At 37.5% G+C, this 21183-nt stretch overlaps 1 protein-coding gene across 8 annotated transcripts in view; it reads right to left on the bottom strand.

The window, feature by feature from the left end:
- Positions 1–19532, bottom strand: part of TFG (trafficking from ER to golgi regulator) — a 63249-nt gene extending 43717 nt beyond the window's left edge. For 4 of the 8 annotated variants that reach the window (XM_045088269.1, XM_045088271.1, XM_045088274.1 and 1 more), the window contains exons 1-5: positions 19286–19529; positions 15260–15486; positions 12073–12156; positions 4959–5105; positions 408–575 (exon numbers count right to left, since the gene is read on the bottom strand). In XM_045088269.1, the coding sequence (XP_044944204.1) occupies positions 408–575; positions 4959–5105; positions 12073–12156; positions 15260–15443 (583 nt within the window). In that variant the 5' untranslated portion in view covers positions 15444–15486; positions 19286–19529. Of the gene's footprint in view, positions 1–407; positions 576–4958; positions 5106–12072; positions 12157–15259; positions 15487–19285 lie in introns of all 8 variants that reach the window. The other 4 variants (XM_045088272.1, XM_045088273.1, XM_045088268.1 and 1 more) reach the window with 2 other exon arrangements.
- Positions 19533–21183: the final 1651 nt, after the last annotated feature.

Below are 21183 nucleotides of genomic sequence, written 5' to 3'. Positions count from 1 at the left end.
AAATCTACATTTAAATTTAAATTTCTCTAGTTTAATATCCAAAGAGAGAAGACATGAAATACAATTTAAATCCTACAACAAATCTGAAATAAGATTATGAAATGGTTCAGATTTTTAAAAAAAATTATAAACTTTCTGAATTCCACTTTTGATAAAATTTACCTACAACCAACAGGGGTTATTCTTTTAAGGGTAGGGTTCTACTTTAAGAAAGCTTTCCAGGTGCTGGAAATCATCTAGATCTTGATCTTACTTGGTGTTTTATATAGGTATATACAAAAGTAGAAATTTATTGAACTGAACCTTTAAGATATACGCACATCACTGTAGCTATTACCCTATTACAGAAGGAAAGGAGATGGAAGGAACGAGAGGGAATGAAGGATGGGAAGGAGGAACTAACTTACCTGAAACTTGATCATCTGTTAAGCCAAACGCTGACATGACATTTTTGTTGATTTCATCTTGGTTTTTTAAAGGATCAAAAGCTGACATACTTGCTGCCATAACCTGAGTAGACTGTTTTCCAGAAGAATCAGAAGCAGCAGGCTTTTCATCCCTACCATCCACAGTATCTATGAGAGGAATAAACAAAAACTTATTTCCATTTAATCTATACTTAGTGAAGCCTAAAAAAAAATACAAAATAGGGAAAAATATATGTGCATACAGTCCGAAATGTTCAAAAGTATCTCTGAATATAGCATAATTGTTCATTTTACTTTCCTCTTCATACTTGATTTTTAAAATCAGAAAGAAGGATCAAAAAGAAATTTTAAAAACTAGTTTTTTCAAAAAAATTTTATCTCCTCCCCTAAGAATTATTAGGTGAGGAAAAAAAAAATACAAGCTCCATAACAGAGAAAAACATTTTGCCCCTTCTTTTGGAGCCCATGACCTACATATATCCTACAATCAGATATATACTGAACACTAATGCTTAAATTTGCAAAAGGATAAAGAAGCTTAAATGAAGTTATGAAATGAACTCTTATGTCTTATTTCTACTTGTCTATTCATTATTAATTACATGGAAACCTCAAGCCCATCAATACATTAAACACATCCTTTTAATTTGCTACGTCTCCTTAAAACACTTTACAGTTGAAATGGTATGTCTGAGATTTGCTCAAAATAATAGGGGTGGAAATGTATGGGAGTCTAGATGACGGATACTATGGATTGATAATTACTGAAGTTGGGGGTGGGTTCTCAAGATTTATTAGAGTACTGTGTCTACTTTTGCGTATCTTTCCATAATGAATTATGTTTTTTAAATAGAAAAATAATTTAAACATGAGCATGATAAATTTAAAACCATGCTTTTCTTCTACGGATACTAAAGTACTCAACATGCATCTGTACAACTACATTGTGAAAGGTAAGGGATTCAAGTAAACCCACAATATATAGATAGGAACCTGAAACCAAAAAGGTAACAAAAAGTTTTTTAAAAAGGTATCAAAAATAAAATAAGTAAACAAAGAGGGATACTGCTAACCATTTACTCAGTAATTATCAATTTTCTTCTGTTATCACGGAAGTATGAACATCAGTTATTATCTCTATGATCAAGACAAAATTTATCTTGTGAAAAACTGTTAAGTACCAAGTAGAATATAAGCACACATGGGCTTGTAGCTCATATTCATTCCTATCATTTCACTGGTTACACTAATATTTCTTCCACTGCTGGAAGAAAACTTCTAGTAAGTACTCCTTTAAAATAAGTTATTCATCTTCCTCACCAATTTTCTTCCTAATTCCTAATTCCAAGGCTACATGCCAAAAGCATATCACACCAATCTGTAAGCTATCCCCTCTCACACTACTACCTTCCACTACCTGTGTACCCTTCCACTTACTACAAATTAAATCCATCAGGAAACACAATACTAGAGGCACACTAACCTACTAGTAGCTCCGACTAGCCCATTTGCTGCTATAGCTACTGCAATAGGTCAATCCAGTATCCAAGGCAGCCTACATCATAATCCTCAGAGAGGAAGCAAGTATCCAAAAACCTGCAGAGGTAAACCACTGAAGAACATGGGAGGAAGACCATTGAAGAACCACATGTTTCTGGGTAAGGGCAAGCCACATTGTTCTAAAGAATACCGACAACTGACTGGCAACAATATTTTCTAGACCAGACTTGCAGTTTCTGGAGTAGGATTTTTCTGGTTTATTCAACACTATTTTCCTGATTGTTAAGTCAGGATATGTTCTAAAAGCTTAGAAGCTTCAAAGAAGGCAGTAGATGGTCAAAAGGTAAATGATCTTCCTAAGCACAGAAGAGGAAACAAAAAATAAATGACAACCATCTGTAAAATTAAAGCACAGAATGTATTACTCACTCATTAGATAACTACAACAGGATACCCTGACAAGAAAGGAGGCCAGACACAGAAACTCTATGTGGTATAATTTACAAAATGCTGAGAGGAAACCAGTTTTAATATCTTTTACATTAACATAGGTGAAAAGTTAATAATAAAACATATGAAAATAAAGGGTTAATAAAGAGAAGTAGTAAATATATTGGTAAGAAATATGTGAGAACAGAAAGGTTGCTTCACCAAACCTAAAAGCTTATAATTCTATCCCTTATAGCAGAACACAGGCTACTACAGGTAATTTCTGCACAGTACTGGCTACAATGGAATTTTTATCTAAGTTTCATAACATTCTACAGATGCTTAAATCCCCTGAAATTATCCGCAAATGCTGTTGTGTCAGCAACTATGAATTCTTCTGACAAAATGGTCAAAAGTTTCCTTCAGATTCTTGACCTAAAGTTGGAGCTTTCTGTCAGGCCATATGCTTTAATCTAAAATATAAAAAGTTTCATGATTAAAAAGGCCACATAGGTTTTATTCTAGAATTCCAGCACATCTCCAATATGTTCTGAAATACAGAGGTAGAAGGAGAAATTACTAATCACTAAAAATTTATTGAGAATCTACTATTAGTAAAACTTCACATAGCTGGAGGGAGAGAGGAAGAATAAAATTATAGAAAATGAAGCTTTATTTACAATATACCTAAACTAAGAAAACTCCAAAATTTAAATGGAGCCAAAAATATAATCTCTACGAATCTAATGGCTGCAAGGGATTATAAAATGCTACTTTCCCACAAAATCATCTTCTATTAAGCCCCTTATATACAGTCATCCAGACTCTATTAAAAAATCACTATTTCATAATACAGATGATTTTAAGCATATAATTTAAATGCAGACACAAAAATTTAAAAAAGACAAAAACACTTGAGATTTTTAAGTGCAACATCTAAGAATATTAAAAATTGAAAAAAGCTTGGGATGCCTGGGTGGCTCAGTTAAGCATCTGCCTTCAGCTCAGGTCATGGGTTTGAGTCAGGAGCCTTGCTCAGTGGGGAGCCTGCTTCTCTCTCTGTCTGTCCCCCTCTGCTTGTGTGTGCACTCTCTCTCTGACAAATAAAATATTTTAGAAAGGGGGGTGGGGGATGCGCCTGGGTGGCTCAGTCATTAAGCGTCTACCCTTAGTCATGATCCCAGGGTCCTGAGATTGAGCCCGGTGTCGGGCTCCCTGCTCAGCAAAGTCTGCTTCTCCCTCTCCCACTCCCCTCTACTTGTATTCCTTCTCTCCACTGTCTCTTTCTCTGTCAAATAAATAAATCTTTTTTAAAAAATAAATTAATTTAAAAAGTTGAAGAAAGCAGTTTTTTTTTTAATCTACTTTCAAGTCCTAATACATAAACTCCAGTCTATACTGTTAAATATATTTGGTCCAAAAACATTGTCAGTTCCAAATTTGTCAATAAATCTTGCTTTAATATAAACAGTACATGTCTGTAAAATGGGGGGAAAAAAGTTTATCTTTGCATATGATTAGAAATTACATTTAAGATAAACTTTATAGGGGTACCTGGGTGGCTCAGTGGGTTAAGTCTCTGCCTTTGGCTCAGGTCATGATCTCAGAGTCTTGGGATCAAGCCCGGCATCGGCATCGCATCGGGCTCTCTGCTCAGCAGGGAGCCTGCTTCCCCCCTTCTCTCTGCCTACATGTGATCTCTGTCTGTTAAGTAAACAAAATATTTAAAAAAAAAAAAAAGATAAACTTTACAATATACCATTTGAACGTAGTGATCTTAAATTATTTACTTAAAACTACTTCAAAAAAATAAATAAATAAAACTACTTCATATGCCCCATAAAACTCATGAAATAACTGCAATTCCTAAGACACATTGATTATTACAATGAAAACAGTTCAAGAGTCAAAGGTGTTTGAAAACTGACCTATTCATAAACCCAGGGTTGTTGGGTTTTTTTTTAAAGATTTTTTAATTTATTTGACAGAGATCAATCCAGGGGTTTAAGACTAGCTATAAGAAATCAACCGGATAGCACTTTAAAAATGGGATTCCTGGGCCCTGCCCTCTAGTAGGTCTATGATGAGATCCCAAAATTTGCAAAATAAAATCTCCTAGTAATCCTAAAGAACCGCAGGTTTGAATACTAACACAGAGGTAAGAATAAGAAAAGGTAACATCAGGGGTGCCAACCTACTCCTACTTAAAAAGTAAAAAAAAAAAAAAAAAAAAAAATCTGCAAACAAAATGTGAGTTTATTGAGAATAATGTTAGGCAGAAAAAGTCAAAGAAAGATAAATACCATATGATTTCACTCATACACAGAATTTAAGAAAGAACACAAATGAGCAAAGGAAAAAAAAAGAAACAAAGATTCTTAACTATAGAAAACTGATGGTTACCTAAAGGGAGATGGGTTAAACAGTTGTTGGAGATTAAGGAGTGTCCTTGTCATGATGAGCACTGGATGATGTATGGAATTGTTGAATCACTATATTGTACACCTGAAACTTACATAATACTATAAACTTTATTAGAATCAAAATAAGCCAATTTTTTAAAAAAAGACATAAGGAGAATAAAAGGGATTCACAGTCTACCATTTTCAGGAATACTGGTGGAAGGTCCAGGTTCTCCAGGTGGTTCCAAGCTATCCAACAAGCGATTCACTTTATTTCGCAGTTCTATCAGCTCTCGACGAAGATATTTTACTTGACTCGATTCAAGGGGTCTTGGTTGGCCATTAACTGGAACAAAAGATTAATTTGCTTAAAATTGGGCAATGTTCTTAAATAATCTATCAACACAATTAAAGCAATAAGGAAAAATAAATGTACTTTCTTTAAAAAGTGAAAACAAAAACAAGATACCTAATGATGTCATTTAAATGATAACTCTTTTTAAGGATTTTTTTATTATTGATAATTTACTTTTTGGAAAAAATAAATATTCATCAGTCTTTGTTGATGCACATCTATGGTCCATGATCACACTGGTTAAAAAAAAAGTTCTATTGGGCGCCTGGGTGGCTCAGTGGGTTAAGCCGCTGCCTTCGGCTCAGGTCATGATCTCAGGGTCCTGGGATCGAGTCCCGCATCAGGCTCTCTGCTCGGCAGGGAGCCTGCTTCCTCCTCTCTCTCTCTCTCTGCCTGCCTCTCTGCCTACTTGTGATCTCTCTCTGTCAAATAAATAAAAATAAAAAATCTTTAAAAAAAAAAAAAAAGTTCTATTAGGATAAACTACAATAAACTAATTTAAGTTTTTAATATATTTTTAATATATTTTTAGCAGAAATTATGTACCTTCAAAAGCTCATTTTTCTCCCACACTACTCTTCTGTATTCTTGAAGTAATATTATAAACACCTAAACACCTTATTCTATACATATATGTTAAAAGATGCAACATGACTGATAGAACTGTCATCCCTCTTGCCTATTTTTGACCTAAAAAAAGGAAAAAAATAGCACCTAAAATAACTGACCTAAAAAGTAACCTATTTAAAAAAAAATGCAGACTTCATGAATCCAAATCACCAATGTCCTTCAAAGTAATTACTTCTAAAGCAGTATATAAACCACAAAAAGTCAGAAATTATTTAATAATCGTTTTTTTTTTTTAAGATTTTATTTATTTATTTGATAGAAAGAGACACAGCGAGGGAGGGAACACAAGCACGGGGTGTGGGAAAGGGAGAAGCAAGCTTCCTGCTGAGCAGGGAGCCCAATGCGGGGCTCGATCCCAGAACCCTGGGATCATGACCTGAGCCGAAGGCAGACACTTAACCCACTGAGCCACCCAGGCGCCCCGGTTGTTTTTTTTTTTTTTAAATGAAGGCAACATTACCTCAGTTGGTTGAAATGACTTTCAGCTGACTTAAAAATTTAAAAAAGGAATAAAATAAAAGAAACCCTTCATCCAGGGGCACTTGGGTAACTCAGTGGGTAAAGCCTCTGTCTTTGGCCCAGGTCATGATCTTAGGGTCCTAGGATCGAGCCCCGCATCAGGCTCTCTGCTCATCGGGGAGATTGCTTCCCCCTTCTCTGCCTGCCTCTCTGCCTACTTATGATTTCTGTCAAATAAATAAATAAAATCTTTTAAAAAAGAAAAAGAAATCCTTTATCCAGCAACAAAGACTATCACCACTAAGGTTACTTTAAGAAAAAAAAAAAAAAAAGGTAAGACCCTAGGCTCTAAGTGCAAGCTTCAAGACAGGAGTCCAAAATTAAACTTAACTAACAGGCTTTATGCATTGCCAGTATACATATATACAAATTCCCAAGGCAACAAATTAAAAAAGGAAATCCATTTGAAAATAAAAGTTCCAGGATTCTTCATTAGGTAAGCTGCAAACATCAAACCATCAATGTAAGCTTTCTGAACACAACCCTATTTTATGTACTCTCTATATAATTATGAGGAAGTTCAATACAATCTCCTACCTACATCAATTACTTGCTTTTTAGGGTACTACTGGGTTTTCTCTAATATCTAAAAGGGAGAAAAGCACTCTTGACAAGCAGGAACTGGCCTAGTCCTGTAAGACAGCCCTAAGTGCTGCCAGAAGCTGGCCTGGCTGGCACTCACAAGTAAGCTGCAGTGTTCTCTTGGTGAACATGAACAATTTCAAAGAATACCAACAAGTCAGAAAAGATCACTCTGTGACTGTGATAGATGAAGACAACAGAGTCCCTGCATAATCACATGAGAACTCAGACAAAACAAGAGCAGTGACCAAACCACAAAAATGACCAACATTCCCCTGGCTAAAGTGAGTGACTGCTGTTGTTTTACCAATTGAAGCTTTACTCTCAATTAATTCCGCATAAGACTTAGTAAGATACCCAATCATAGGACCATCCCCACCTCCCAAGAACATACAATCTAGGGCAAGTTGCACTTCCTTGAACCTTATCCAAAATCATCTAACATAAACCCAAGCTATGAAAAATCCTTTCCAAATACTTTTACTGAACATCCCATTGTTCATGGTGTTCATTCTCCCTCACTGCAATCTGCAGTGTGCCCCTTTTCATCCCTCATATTGTTTATTTGTGCCTTCTTTCTTCTTAACTTTAATCTTAAAAGAGGTTTGCTACCTTGTATCCTCTCAAAATTATTGATCCTATCAATTCCCCAACTTCTAGCTCACTTCTGCTCTTTATTATTTCTTCCAACTTATTTGTCCTTCTTGTATTGAATGCTACAAATATCCCTTCAAGTTTACCTTTGCACACTCTAAAATAACTAATTACTTCTAATTCCAATAATAATTTCTTCTTTGACTTGTTACTTAAAAGCCTATTTTTATCTTAAAAAGTCCCATAATTTGTGTTATTTTTGTCCAGTGATTTCTAATGAGGCCAAAGAATATAATCTCTAGAATATAATCAGAGAATAAATATCTCCTCTCTGATATTTATTGAAATTTGTTGGAAAAACCACTACATGATCAGCTTTTATAAATGCTCACATGTACTAAAAAAAAAAATTACACTCCCTGATCGCTAGATGCGTAAGACCAAGCCTGTATTTGATTTACTTGAATTTTCTGTATCCTGACTAATTTGGAGCCTTACCGGTTTCTAAGAAAAGAGCATAAAAGCTCTCCCATGATTGTGAATTTATTTTTCCCTAGGGAAAAATCTAAAGCTATGCTGTGTTAGTGTTCAGAATTGTTATATATTCCCAGTGAATTGTACTTTTTATCATTATAAGTGACTATTACTAATGAATTTTTCACTTAGAGTCCATTCTATTATTATTATTACCCACTAGCCTTGAGTTTGTCTAGTGTATTTTTTAGCCCTCTGCTTTCAAACTTTGCATAATATTATACTGTGTTTTTTTTTAACTAAAATTAAATTAGCCAACATATAGTGCATCATTAGTTTCAGATGTAGTGTTCAGTAACTGATCAATTGCATATAATACCCAGGGTTCATATCACATGCCCTCTTTGATGTCAATCACCCAGTTATAATCAGCATGTAACTAAATTTTGTTTAACTCCAGGCAGAGGCTATCTTTTGACATGCACATTTTGTCCATTTATATGTATTGTTAGTATTTCATGCTTTCTACTTATCAAGTTTTCTCTCTGCTTATTTTTCTCATCATCTAGTGAACCAACCAGGTATTCTTTCCTCCTTTTCCCCCTACTGGTTATTTCTAGTCTTTCTTGAATCACGCTTACATTTCAGACATGTATACTTCAATTTTTAAAAATCTAATTAGTATCTACTTCCCAAACAATTTTAAAATATTTTAATTCCTATCATCCCCTCCTGTCTTGCATATAATCAGCATTTTTGTCCCATCTTGTTTTTATATTCCTAAAACTATTAATTTTCTTTTTATAATCAGTGCCCATTTAAATTTATGTTAATGAGTTTATGTGCTCACACTATCTTGCATGTTTCACCATTCTTCTGGACTCAGTTTCCCTCTTGCTGAAAAACTATTTTTAAAAAATTCTTTTAACAGGGCCCACGAGTAGCAAACTCTCAGCATTTATTTAAAATTTCTTGAAATTTTTATTTTTATTTTTTTGAGAGAGAGCACCTGAGTATGGGGGGAGGGAAGGGAGAGAGAGAATCTTAAGCAGACTCTACACCCAGTAAAGAGCCCAATGTAAGGCTGGATCTCCTGACCTGAGCCAAAATCAAGTCAGTCGTTTAACCAACTCAACCACCCAGGAGCCCAGAAAATGTTTTTATCTTCCTTTATTCCTCGAGCTTACCAGACTACAGACAACTACTTTTCCAGTTATTTTTTTTCTTAGCAGTCTGAAAATGTTACTTTACTATCTCTAGCTCCAATTATTACTATGAAGATGTCTACCAACAGTCTAATTGCTTGGTAGGTGATCAGTCTTATTCTCTCAGGCTACTTTTTAAGATCTTTTTGCCTAACATATTGCCCACTTTTGTGATAGTATGTCCAGTGGAGTTTTCTTTTTACTTATCCTGCTCAGGACTCACTGAGCCTCCTGAATCTGATAGTTTACTTCTTTTATATAGTTCTAAAAATTTCTTTAGCCATTACCTCCTGAAATATTTCCACTCCCCATTTCTCCTTCTTTAAAGTCTTAATGGGAAAAGGCTGAACTTTCTCATTCTCAAATTCTCTCATATTCCTCATCTCTGTTTTTGTGCTTGATTCTGTAATTTTTTTAGACTACCTTTCAGTTCACTAATTCTCTCTTCAACTGTGACTAATCTCTGTTGTTCTACCTCCCCACTTTGTATTTAATTTTAATGATTATTTTCTTCATTTCCAAAAGTTACCTTGATTTGTTTTTAAAATCTGTTTATTGGGGCACCTGGGTGGCTCAGTGGGTGAAAGCCTCTGCCTTCGGCTCAGGTCATGATCTCAGGGTCCTGGGATCGAGCCCCACATTGGGCTCTCTGCTCAGCAGGGAGCTTGCTTCCTCCTCTCTCTCTGACTGCCTCTCTGCCTACTTGTGATCTCTCACTGTCAAATAAATAAATAAATCATCTTAAAAAAAAACATAAAATAAAATCTGTTTATTCCTTTTACATAGTGCCTTGTTCTTACACTTCTTTATTCTTTTACATCTCAACTTTTAGTGCATATTTTATATATGAACATTTCTATTAACTAAAGTTCTTAGTCTCCTCCTACTACTAGCTGTGGCCATTGTTTCTTGCTTACATGGACTGTTTCACATGTCTTACTTGAACTCTTATATTTATCAACAGGATCCTGTCCAGAAGCCTGTGACTTGGATTGAGAACATACTCCTTTTAAGAGACTTCTGCCTTTGCTTCTTACTGTTTTTGTTTTGGTTTTGTTTTTTATTTTGTTTTTTTTAATGGTAGTATATGGGCTTGCAAGTTCTCAAACTATGCAGATAGTTTAAACTTAAACCCAGGACTTAGGGAACACAGTTAGAAATCCTTAAGGGAGACTTCACAAACCCAACAGTGCCAGGGTATGAGAGTTTCTGGTATCAATTCCTTGACTTTTCTGTATTAATGAAGAGGTATTTTTCTTTTACAACTTTTAGAGTATAGTTCACTCAGGGTCTAGGACCCAAGGTCTCTACCATGTAAACACCAAATCATTAGTCCTTAGATTATGCAGAATAAAACCTTGACCATCACGACCAAAAGTGCACCAAGTCTCAGATCTTGGGTCCTTCTGGTCCTGGTTTTTAATTCCATCTATCTTTTGGTCCCTGGACATTTCTCTTAACTCTCTGAATCAAGTCAAGTATACACTTCAAAAAACACATTTGTAATACTTGATCTAGCATGTCCTCAGTATTTCTGGAAGGAAGGTTTTCAGTTTATCAAACCTTCCTGATAGCCAGGCAACAGTGGTTAACTACCTCAGACTCAATATTGTAAAATGATACCTTTTATCTAAAAAAATTTTTTACGCAGTTTTAATTTTTTTATTAGCATTTTAAAATCTGAATCACATTCAGCCTTCTTAGATGGAGATGAAATAAATACAAATTAAACCAACTGGCCAACATCATGTTCCATGGAACTATAAGGTTCAGTGCCACGTAACTTTTTAAAAATTTAAACAAAACATCCAAGAAAAAAAGCCTAGATTTTATTTTTCACATAATCATACTACCACTTTAACTCTGTAATCATTTCAATATTTTATCCCCTTAAGAGTTACGCCTCAGGGGCACCTGGGTTGCTCAGTGCGTTAAAGCCTCTGCCTTCGGCTCGGGTCATGATCCCAGGGTCCTGGGATCGAGCCCCACATCAGGCTCTCTGCTCGGCAGGGAGCCTGCTCCCTCCTTTCTCTCTCTTTGCCTGCCTCTCTGCCTACTTGTGATCTCTGTCAAATAAATAAATAAAATCTTTAAAAAAAAAAAAAGTTACACCTCACAAATTTGTTAATGTCAATAAGAAAACAAAATCTTAAGATTATAATTAATCTTATATTCATTTTTATCAAAACTACTTATAATTTACTCTAAGTACTCCTGAAAAAATAATGTCTACAGTATGAGGCCTATACGTTACGTCCTGAGAAGTAAAAGCATGTTATAAAAGGTAATTATCTATACTAAGAACTTAATAATAAAATGAATAAACTTAATAAAACTAAAACTTAATAAAGATAGTTTTAACCCTGTATTATTTTCAAACCTGTAAATACTTCTATAAGTGGCATCCGCTGCTACATATGGTACTGAGCAGAAGGGAGAATTTAAACATGCCTACTTTCTCCCATCCAAGTACTAACCAGGCCCGACCCTGCTTAGCTTCCGAGATCAGACGAGATCGGGCGCGTTCAGGGTGGTATGGCCGTAGACTAAACATGCCTACTTTCTATTACTCTTCAAATCTTCTAATAATCGTCAAATATATAGTTAGGCCTAATAATTCAAAATTTCAGATATAACTGAAAAAGTTATCACTTAATTCTGAGTCTTTAAAAGGAGTAAATCTGGGTGCTTGCATGGCTCAGCCAGTTAAGTGTCTGCCTTCAGCTCAAGTCATGATCCCTGAGTCCAGAGTATCCTGTATCAGGATCCCTACTCATTGCAGTCTGCTTCTCCCAATCCTTCTGGCCCTCCCATCCACTTGTGCTAACTCTCTCTCTCTCTCAAATAAATAAAATCTTTAAAAAAAAATAAAAACAAAAGGAGAAAAGCTAAAAAGACTTCAATAAAAATACAATGGACAATACAGTAAATTTATTAGAAGGTTTACCACTTACCAAATAATGTCAGTTTCAGTATTCTACTACATTGAATTGCAAAAGAAAGGTCAGAACTATCAAAAATTGTTATAAGATCTCCATCTGGAATTTAAAAAAAGTTTCAGATTTGTGTCAGTATAAACCAAGGTATACATTAAATTAGAATCTAAATGAAGATTACAGAACATAATGAGAATCTACCATAAAAACTTTAAATAAACACTAAATGATCTAGGTAAGATGCACTTGTTCAAAAGAATACCATATCAATTTTGCTTACTACTTTTATAGCAAAGTTATTTATCATATCCCCATAAGAGCCAAAACATAAAGATTAATATATTAAGTCATCTTTTACAAGTCACCAGGATATTCATGGTAGCAAAATAACAGATTACTGGTTTAGACTAAAATCTTTCTGTTCCAAAAAATTTAAATATATTTACCAAAAGTTAAAGAAATACAGATTCTCAAGGTTCAAATTTTAATCCTAAATACAAGAAAACACCACTAATATAAAGGGAGGGAAAGCTATTATAATAGTAACTAAAAGGATCACTGACCATTTTGATACTAAGATGAAAACTATGAACTCTCCCTAGAAAAAAATATTCATGTTATACACAAGATTCTGTAATCTCCTAGATCTCAATGGGCGCCTGGGTGGCTCAGTTGGTTAAGTAACTGCCTTCAGCTCAGGTCATGATCCTGGAGTCTGGAATTGAGTCCCACATTGGGCTCCCTGCTCAGCAGGGATTCTGCTTCTCTCTCTCATGTGCTCTCTCTCTCTCTCTCTCAAGGAAATAAAATCTTTAAAAAAAAAAAGAGTATTATAATCAGCTATCTGTCTCAAAAGATTTCAAAGGGCTTGGAGGAAAATGTTCTCTAGAGAGAACAAGAACAGAAAAGCAGCCACAGGCAAGGAGCTAATCAGGGTCCTGTGCCAGGTGTCTTCACAGACATAGGTAGGCTGGGGGCTTGAGGAGGTCGGTTCTGTCCTGGGAGGCTGCTCCAAGGATGCTCTGCTACACCAATTTTAACACTGATTACAGATTTACTTTAAACAAAGGTGGCAACAAATGGCGTAACTGAGAATTTTATCATTGTTTTTAGATCTTTATAACCAGACCCATTTCTTATAACGTTATCTCATGTTCAACTTCAGGGATTCTAAACATATTTTTAATAAAGCATATATGTAAAAGGAAACCTTCTCTAACTACCTTATTTTCTGAAACTCACAACAGAAATAGAATATACATGATAGCAAAAACTTTACCTAAGCCAGTCCTCCACCCTAGTACCCAACAGTTTCTGGAATACAAATCTGTACAATTTAAAACACTTAGAAACACTCTGAAAAAGCAATTCAATGTGGTAACTGGATGTAGAGAATATTCTTTCAACAGTGAGGATACTCTAAGAAAGGGGTCCACAAATTGAGACCGATGGTCAAAATTCTTATTTATAGGACTGTGAACTGAGCATGGTTTTTACATTTTTTAAAAGGTTTTAAATAGGTGAAATACTGGCCTTAAATGACCCACAATGCTAAGATTTTATCTGATCTTTTAAAGAAAAGTTTGGCAACCCCTGCCCTAAACAAAAATAAGGGAGTTAAGAGAAAGCCAGATAAATAATGAGGTCAGTTTAAGTTATACCAAGTATGAAGTAAATTAAGGCACACATTTTCAAGTTAGAAATGAAAATCAATGTATTGTTAATAGATGAGATTATACTAGGGAAGAGAACAGGAAGAAACTGTCTCCTTTACTGTCCTTTAAAACAGATAACTCTCAAAATTAGGTTTGGGTAATATTAGATCATACTTTATTAAAAAAAAGAATTACACCTGTAGTTAAATGGCCAGCTTAGCTGATCATCAGTGATTTATACTCTCCTTCCACAGTGTAGGTTGTTGGAAAGTGGACCAACCAGGGACATACCCCTAGCCACTGAGATCTCAGCAGAGCCACATGACTGGGGTCTGGCCAATGTGATGTGAGGAGAAATGACATACATTACCTTAAGGCCTAGAGACTACAATCCCCCCACCTAATCCCCTACACTCTGTCTTCCTCCATCTGCCTGCTGGATGTTAATGCTCAAGGTGAACTTATAAGCCATGTGTTGAACACAACAGAGTTTCTGTCAACCTGGGTCTCTAAATGATTCACTGAATATTAAACCACTGAAATTTTGAGATTTCTCTTATCATCAGCTGGCATTACTTTAAGACACAGAAAAACAGTTGTCAGTGATAAGAAAACTAGGACAGCAGTGGCAGAGATGTTTAGGAATATGAGTATTTTTAAAAAGATGGTATAGGTGGGTGCCTAGGTGGCTCAGTGGATTAAGCGTCTGCCTTTGGCTCAGGTCCTGATCTCAGTCAGGGTCCTGGGATGGAGCCCCGCATCAGGCTCTCTGCACAGCAGGGAGCCTGCTTCCCCCCCCCACCCCACCCCCCGACCTGCCTGCCTCTCTCCTTGCTCTCTCTGTCAAATAAATAAATAAAAATCTTTAAAGGGAAAAAAAAAAAAAAAGATGGTATAGGTAGCAATGCCAAGTACTGAAAACAAGGGGAAACAGACTGAAATTAAATTCAATGGTAAGAAAGAAGCTAGTAACCACCTGAGCACAATTTTTCAGCAAAGATGTTTATAAAGAAGACAGGTATAAAAAAATGAAATAAAGATCTGTTGTGTTTGATGCAACATCTGTCATGTAAAACCCACTGCTGTACAAACTGTTTTGTGGTCAAATTAATCTAGGACACTGCATACTATAAACTGACAATGTACACCAGCATATTACACATTCTAAAGATTGCTGCAGTAAAGAAACACATTTCTGTTTCAACCAGCTTTCTCACTTAGTTGGCCACGAAAATCTTTTTCATTCAGTACCTACTGATGAGTGAAAGTGTGGTTTTAAAAGCAAAAAAGGAAGCCAGAATTGCATGAGCAAAAGAGAAAAAAAAATGCTTATAAAAATATACATGAAAGTTCTATCATTTAAAGCCCCACGTCTAATAATAAATCACATAGCTATTTAACTTATTAAAGAATTATAATTAACTACATGAACATCCAATTAAATTAAATGGGTACTCAATTACTACAGAAGGGAACAAAATTTTTATTGAGATAGTTCAACAAAAGATAGGCAAAAAAATCATAAGTAATACGCAGACTTTTAATCTTACCTTCATCTTTATACTTAATTGTAACTTCATCATTACTCAAGAGTTTTCCTCTGAAAACTCGCTGCATCATTAGCACTAATTCATCATAAGTAATATCTTCATTATGAATGGGAATTCGTCGAATATCTTCCCCAAGTTGAGCTTTGATGATTAGCTTCCCACTTAGGTCCAACTGTCCATTCATGGTGGACTCCAGGATGTTGTAGGTATACAATTCTAGGGAAAGACTGATAAAATGGTTTTGATGATTAAATAGCTACAAAAACTTATCTTAAAAAGTTGAAAAGGAAATCTACTATTAGAATCTTTTAAGAAACTCTGGCCTTCAAAAGAGGTTTACTGTTCCAGTATTCCAGGTTAAAATGGTCTGGAGATAAGTTTATTTTGTGCCTAAAAACAATTTTTAGCATTCACCCACATACCTGCTTATCTCACATTACCATTTAGATTTCTAACTTAAGATATCTAAAAACAAATTCCTGATCTTCCCCCCAAAATCTGCTTCTCCTGTAATATTCTCTATCTCAGTAACAATTTCTTCCTTCTAGCTGTTCACAATTTTTTTTCAAAAAGTCCATGAAATAGCCAAAAATATGGTTGCCACCACTTTTAAAATCTCTACATTCCAATCCCTTCAGTATCTCTACTGCTACCAACTTGATCCAAGCCACTAGCATTTCTTGCATGCATTACTGCAAAAGACTCCTATGTGGTCTGCCTGCTTTTTACCTTTGCCTATTTTAATCTATCCTCAACATCAGAGTAATCCTGTTAAATAAAATCTAACATACCTCTGCTTAAAATCTCCCAATAGAGTCACAGCTCACTTCTAGTAAAGGACAGGACTACAAGGTCATGATCTGGCCTCTGGCCCCTAGCCAAGTTATTTAACCTCATTTCCTAATTTTCTCCCTGATTTCATTGCGGCACCCATATTTTAAGTAAATCCTCAATGTAAGGCTTTGCACTTGCTGTTCCCTTTGTCATAAGTCGTTTTCACAATTCCCATATGATTCAGATCTCTGATCAAATGGTCACTTCTTAGAGATTTGTCCTGACTACCTAAAGCTAAACTAAAATGGATCTTCTTTCACTTTCTTACCCTGCTATAATTTTCTTCAAATCACTTATCACCACCAGGCATTATGAATTTATTAACTTTGCATTGTCTTTCCTACTAAAAAATAAAGAAGTAAATGGTTTTGTTCATTGGATTCCTGAGTCTAGAACAGTGCCTAGTAATGGTTGTCACTGAATTTTGTTACATGAAGGACAAATAAATACTGGCTTCCACAGTATTAACCTATAACTAAATGATAACCCTGAAAAGCATGTGTGAACACTAAAACAGAGTCTCAAATTTTTCTCTCTAAAGTAAAAAAGACCACTAGTATTTTTTCTAGTTTTCCTATTTGGGGAACTTAAGGAGAAAAGGCAAATGAGTGACATCCTCCAGAACTTTCTAATAAGACCGTGCACTATTGTCTCTTAATATTCTGTAACTCACCCCTCCCCAAACCTTAGTGGCGTGTATGATTAGATTCCCTATTTATGTACTTCCAAGTATTCCTTAAATGAATGTCTCTAGTCCTCCTTGCCATATTCTGAAGAGATTACATTTATTAATAATATTTTTCTTTCCTTTTTATCTTAGAAACACTCTTTTTCCATAATGCACTGACCCACAATCACATACTGACAGCTTGGAAATAAACTTCCCAATTGTTGTAACAGATTTTTAAAAATTCTGCCATTTAGTGAGGACCCAAAGTCAGACTTGAAGGCCTATATCCTCAGACTTTCACTTTTTCAGCAGGATGAAACCCTAATGTTATTTAGCCTACCGTTAAATACTCTTCACGATTTGTCCTCCTCCTTGTTTTTTTCTTACTCTTCATATATATATATATATATATATATATTTGTACTGTCCTATTTTAGAGCTTATATTAATAATATATTTTAAAATGAGGCATTAAGTACTGAATCTAACGCTCTTAGGTCAGTTCAGAACAGAGCGGATTGTATTCCTACATATGGATGTTAAGCTTGCCTTATGTAAAACAGAATAACTATCTGTCAATGCTCGCAATGGACTTCTCATAAACACTGTGATTAACTGAAAGAACCTCTACACCTGTTAGCCAAACTACCCTCTTCACTCAGGAAACATTTACTTAATACCTACTATGTGCTAAGCTCTAAAGTATAATCTCTTCAATAAAATGGTAAAGACTCCACCTTGTTTACCTTACAGTCTGAAAGAAATAAAGAACTTCAGTAAATCAAAGTTATGTTACTTCCTCCTATCCATAGGATATGTAAACCAGCAATAACATAGCTAAGGATCACAGCTTAGCTTCAGCAAGGTATCATTATCTACTCTTAAAAGCACCTAGAATAGTGCCTGACATATAGCAGGTATTTAAAGACTTGTTTTTGTTGCCCAAACCAAAGATGAATGAGAAATAATAAAGTTCTGATAAGGGACAGGGAGAAGAAAAGTTATACTGTTAGGGTCAGTTCTTAAGGCAGCCCTTCACACACTGTACCTCTTTTATGTAACTAGAAGTGACTCCCCCAACAAACATACTAATTAAGAGAACTTTCAACATCTGATGTAATGAATAGTACATCCTTTTGATGGGGGGAGGGTTGTTCAATGCAATTCAATGGATCTGACAACATTAGTCTGTTTTACTTTATATTTGCCACATCTGCCTGCAAATTCATTTATTCCTTGGTGCTTCCCATGCACTGTAAACTCCCTGTGGCCAGGAACCAGGGCTTCTTTCATAAGCCAGTTTGTGCAGCCATCTCCTCAAGACATGCATATCATCATCACAAAACTAAGGACATCAAAAAATCTTTCCTTTCTGGGAACATCCCATTCTCAATTTTCTTATGTAACAGAATTCAGGTCCCCTTTTTCTCTAACTCCAGTCACCAGGTAGAGACTGGTATGAACAACTAGCTGCCAGGACTGCTGGTGAGATCCTTACAGCATTTTCTTCTCCCATCTTGTCCATACCCGGCTCCCTCTGAAGTCCAGAAATGACACAGCCACTAATTTCCCAAACCCTCCAACAGGAACCCTGTTTTTAGCACTTGGGAATAAACTGACCTGACCAAAGGGACATAAAAATCCTGCCTCCTGAACCAGAATCCAAGATCAGTGGCCAAACCTCCAGTTCCACTTTCCCTGTGGGTAGAATCCGGCTCAAATTCAGAGGGGCCTGCTTAGGCACCTCCACAGCGTAGCAATTTTAAGATATTCAAGCAAAATCAACCCTTGATTGTTCCAAAGAATCCGAGGAGCCACAAATCCTGCCTGACCACTAAGATAGTAAAGATTTCTACAAGCCCGGTGACCTTAGGCAAGTACCTCTCCAAGCCTCACTTTCATCATACGCAAAGTAAGAATATCTAAGTTTAAAGAACCTTTGTGATGATTATCATGCATCTAAAATACTTAGCACAGTTAGTAGGAAACTTAAAAGTTCGCTATCATCATCACTATAAAACTGGGTTGGGCCTCCAGTTGGCGCTTGATTAAGCCCTGACACAGCTAAGGAACAAGGTTCCTCTCGGGTGACCCCAATAAACTTATTCCAACAGGCGCTATTCTTCAACCTCCTCACCCTTACAAGCTCCTCTGGGGGGTTAAGTGCTCGACCACCCCAGGCCTCACAAAGTACCTCCCCTCTCCTCTCCATCTGGCAGTCCAACCCCATGGAACCAGGCGGACTCGGAGCGAGAGCACTTGCTGGCCCAAACAATCCCTGGACCCCCGAGGCCCGCCTCCCTGCCACCGTGGCCAGCGGGATTCCCATCCCCTCCCCCTCCACAGCTTCCCCTCCCCCCACCCGACGCCCCTCCCGGGCCCCAGACCCTTCCCACGGCCCCCTCCGCCCCTACCCCCCCGCCCGGTACCCGCCGGTTCGAGCGAGGCCCTGCCAGCGCTTCCTCGTCTCCCGGCCCGCCTCGTCGGGAGAGCGGCCGCACCCCCGTCCCCAACGGCCATACCCGCCTGCCGAGGCTGCCGCGGCCGCCTCCCCGCGGATCTCCGCTGACCCGACCGGTGCGAGGCCGACGCCCGGCTCTAGGGCGTTGTGGAGAGGCTGCGGTCACGGCCCACTCCGGTGCCCTCCGCCGGCGCTGCCGCACCTCGCTAGCAGGCTCGCGCGGGCCCCGGCCAATCGCACGGACGCACCAAGCCTAGCGAGATCTCGGGCCCAGTACGTGGCAGGTGGGGGAAGAAGAGGGGCGGGAACAAGAAAGAAAAAAAACTGTCCTTTCGCTCCGCCTCTCAGCGAGAGGCCAACCTATAACGCATGCGCAGCGGCAGAGGCAAGGGTGGGGGCTGACTGTTCTACGGCCTGCGTGGGCCGGAGTCTCTGCTTTCTCACTGGATGACGGAGTATGGCAGTGGTTGCCGAACGGAAGCACGCATGCGCAACGCGTGACCAGGCACTTCCGGTTTTCCTGAAAGCTTGAGTTTCCCTTGTGTCGCTCGTGGGTGGGGCGTGGTTTGCTGCTCTGGACTCTGAGAGCCCGTCGGAAGTGGGCATTTGTCCAAGTTTGGGATTTTTTTTTTTTTTTTTTTTTGCGACCACTATAATTCTCCTAGTTCTGTCTCGAAAAAAGCCAATCTTTTATCCCCGCCTTCTTTCCACAAACTCATTCATTCATTATTCGGCGCCTACGCTTCGAGTACTGTGCCGGGAATAGGGATGAATCAGTTTGTGAACAAGGAGTTTCTAATAGCGTTTACCAGCCAGAACAAACCTGCGAGGGTGTCAAAGGAAGGAACTGGAAAATTAAGGCTACTAAGAATTCCGGAAGCCTCTTTGGGCGATAAGGCAGCGTTGCCCTATATACTCTTTCCTTCTCTCTTACCTAAAGCATTCGTTTTAAATACGCGTTTTTGTGTAGTTAAGTGCTCTGGTTCAGACTTTTTGCGGAGGGAAGTGTTGAAATCTAGGGATGAGGGAGTGCTCTTTTAAAAGTTGCAAGCAACTTGTGCCTTACTTGGCGGAGATGAAGCAAAAGGCAAGTCGAACTCACGTGGTCCCCAGTTGTTCACCAGATATTCCTGAAGGACATGGTGTAAGGTGAATTCAGGGTGGAAGTTACATTCCTTTAGTACTATAAATAGTATGATCTTTTTGCAGGTAGAAGTCTGAAAAATTCCGTTTGAAAGTGAAATATGTGACTTTAGAATGCTTTTTGCCTCTGAATTGTATTTTCCTACCCTGCGTGAATTGCTCTTTGAGCAATTGCTTGCAGAGATTGAGGAGCAGAGGAATAAAGGAATGAAAAAAGTTCCTGAATTCCCCAAAGGCTGTTCTTCATTACTTGTTATTTAGAACTGAGTAATCCAGATTTGGGGAAATGCCCAGCTGTCCAGTAATAATATTTTTTTTAAGATTTGATTTATTTATTTGACAGAGAGAGAGATCACAAGTAAGCAGAGCAGCAGGCAGAGAGGGAGAAGCAAGCTTTCCACTGAGCAGAGAGCCATATGCGGGGCTCCATTCCGGGACTAAAATCACGATCTGAGAGGAAGGCAGAGGCTTAAGCCACTGAGCCACCCAGGCGCCCCCAGTAATAATATTCTAAAGTCCTTGAGATGGTTTGAGATTGGGTAAAACCACACATGTGAACGGAGGTAAAATATTCCCTGAAGGAAGTGTGTATACCACTGTCAAATTTTCCTAAAAGGAGGCTAGACCCTGGGGCGGGAGAAAAGAGCTGAAACTTAGCCTGGAATAAGGGGAAACAATTTCCTCTCTTTAGGCTCCCAGGGAGAGCCCCTAAAGGGGCATTCACTTGAGTCCTGACATTGAGGAGAAATACATGGATCCTTGTTGCACTGGGACCAGCTAGAAGCTAGGAAAAGAGGCACCCATAGCGTGGTCTTG

The sequence above is a fragment of the Mustela putorius genome, unplaced genomic scaffold (genome assembly GCF_011764305.1).
Source record: "Mustela putorius furo isolate JIRA1106 unplaced genomic scaffold, ASM1176430v1.1 tig00003834_pilon_pilon_pilon, whole genome shotgun sequence".
Taxonomy (NCBI): domain Eukaryota; kingdom Metazoa; phylum Chordata; class Mammalia; order Carnivora; family Mustelidae; genus Mustela; species Mustela putorius.
The sequence above is the reverse complement of the archived record's forward strand: the minus strand, read 5'-3'. Positions and strand labels throughout refer to the sequence as shown.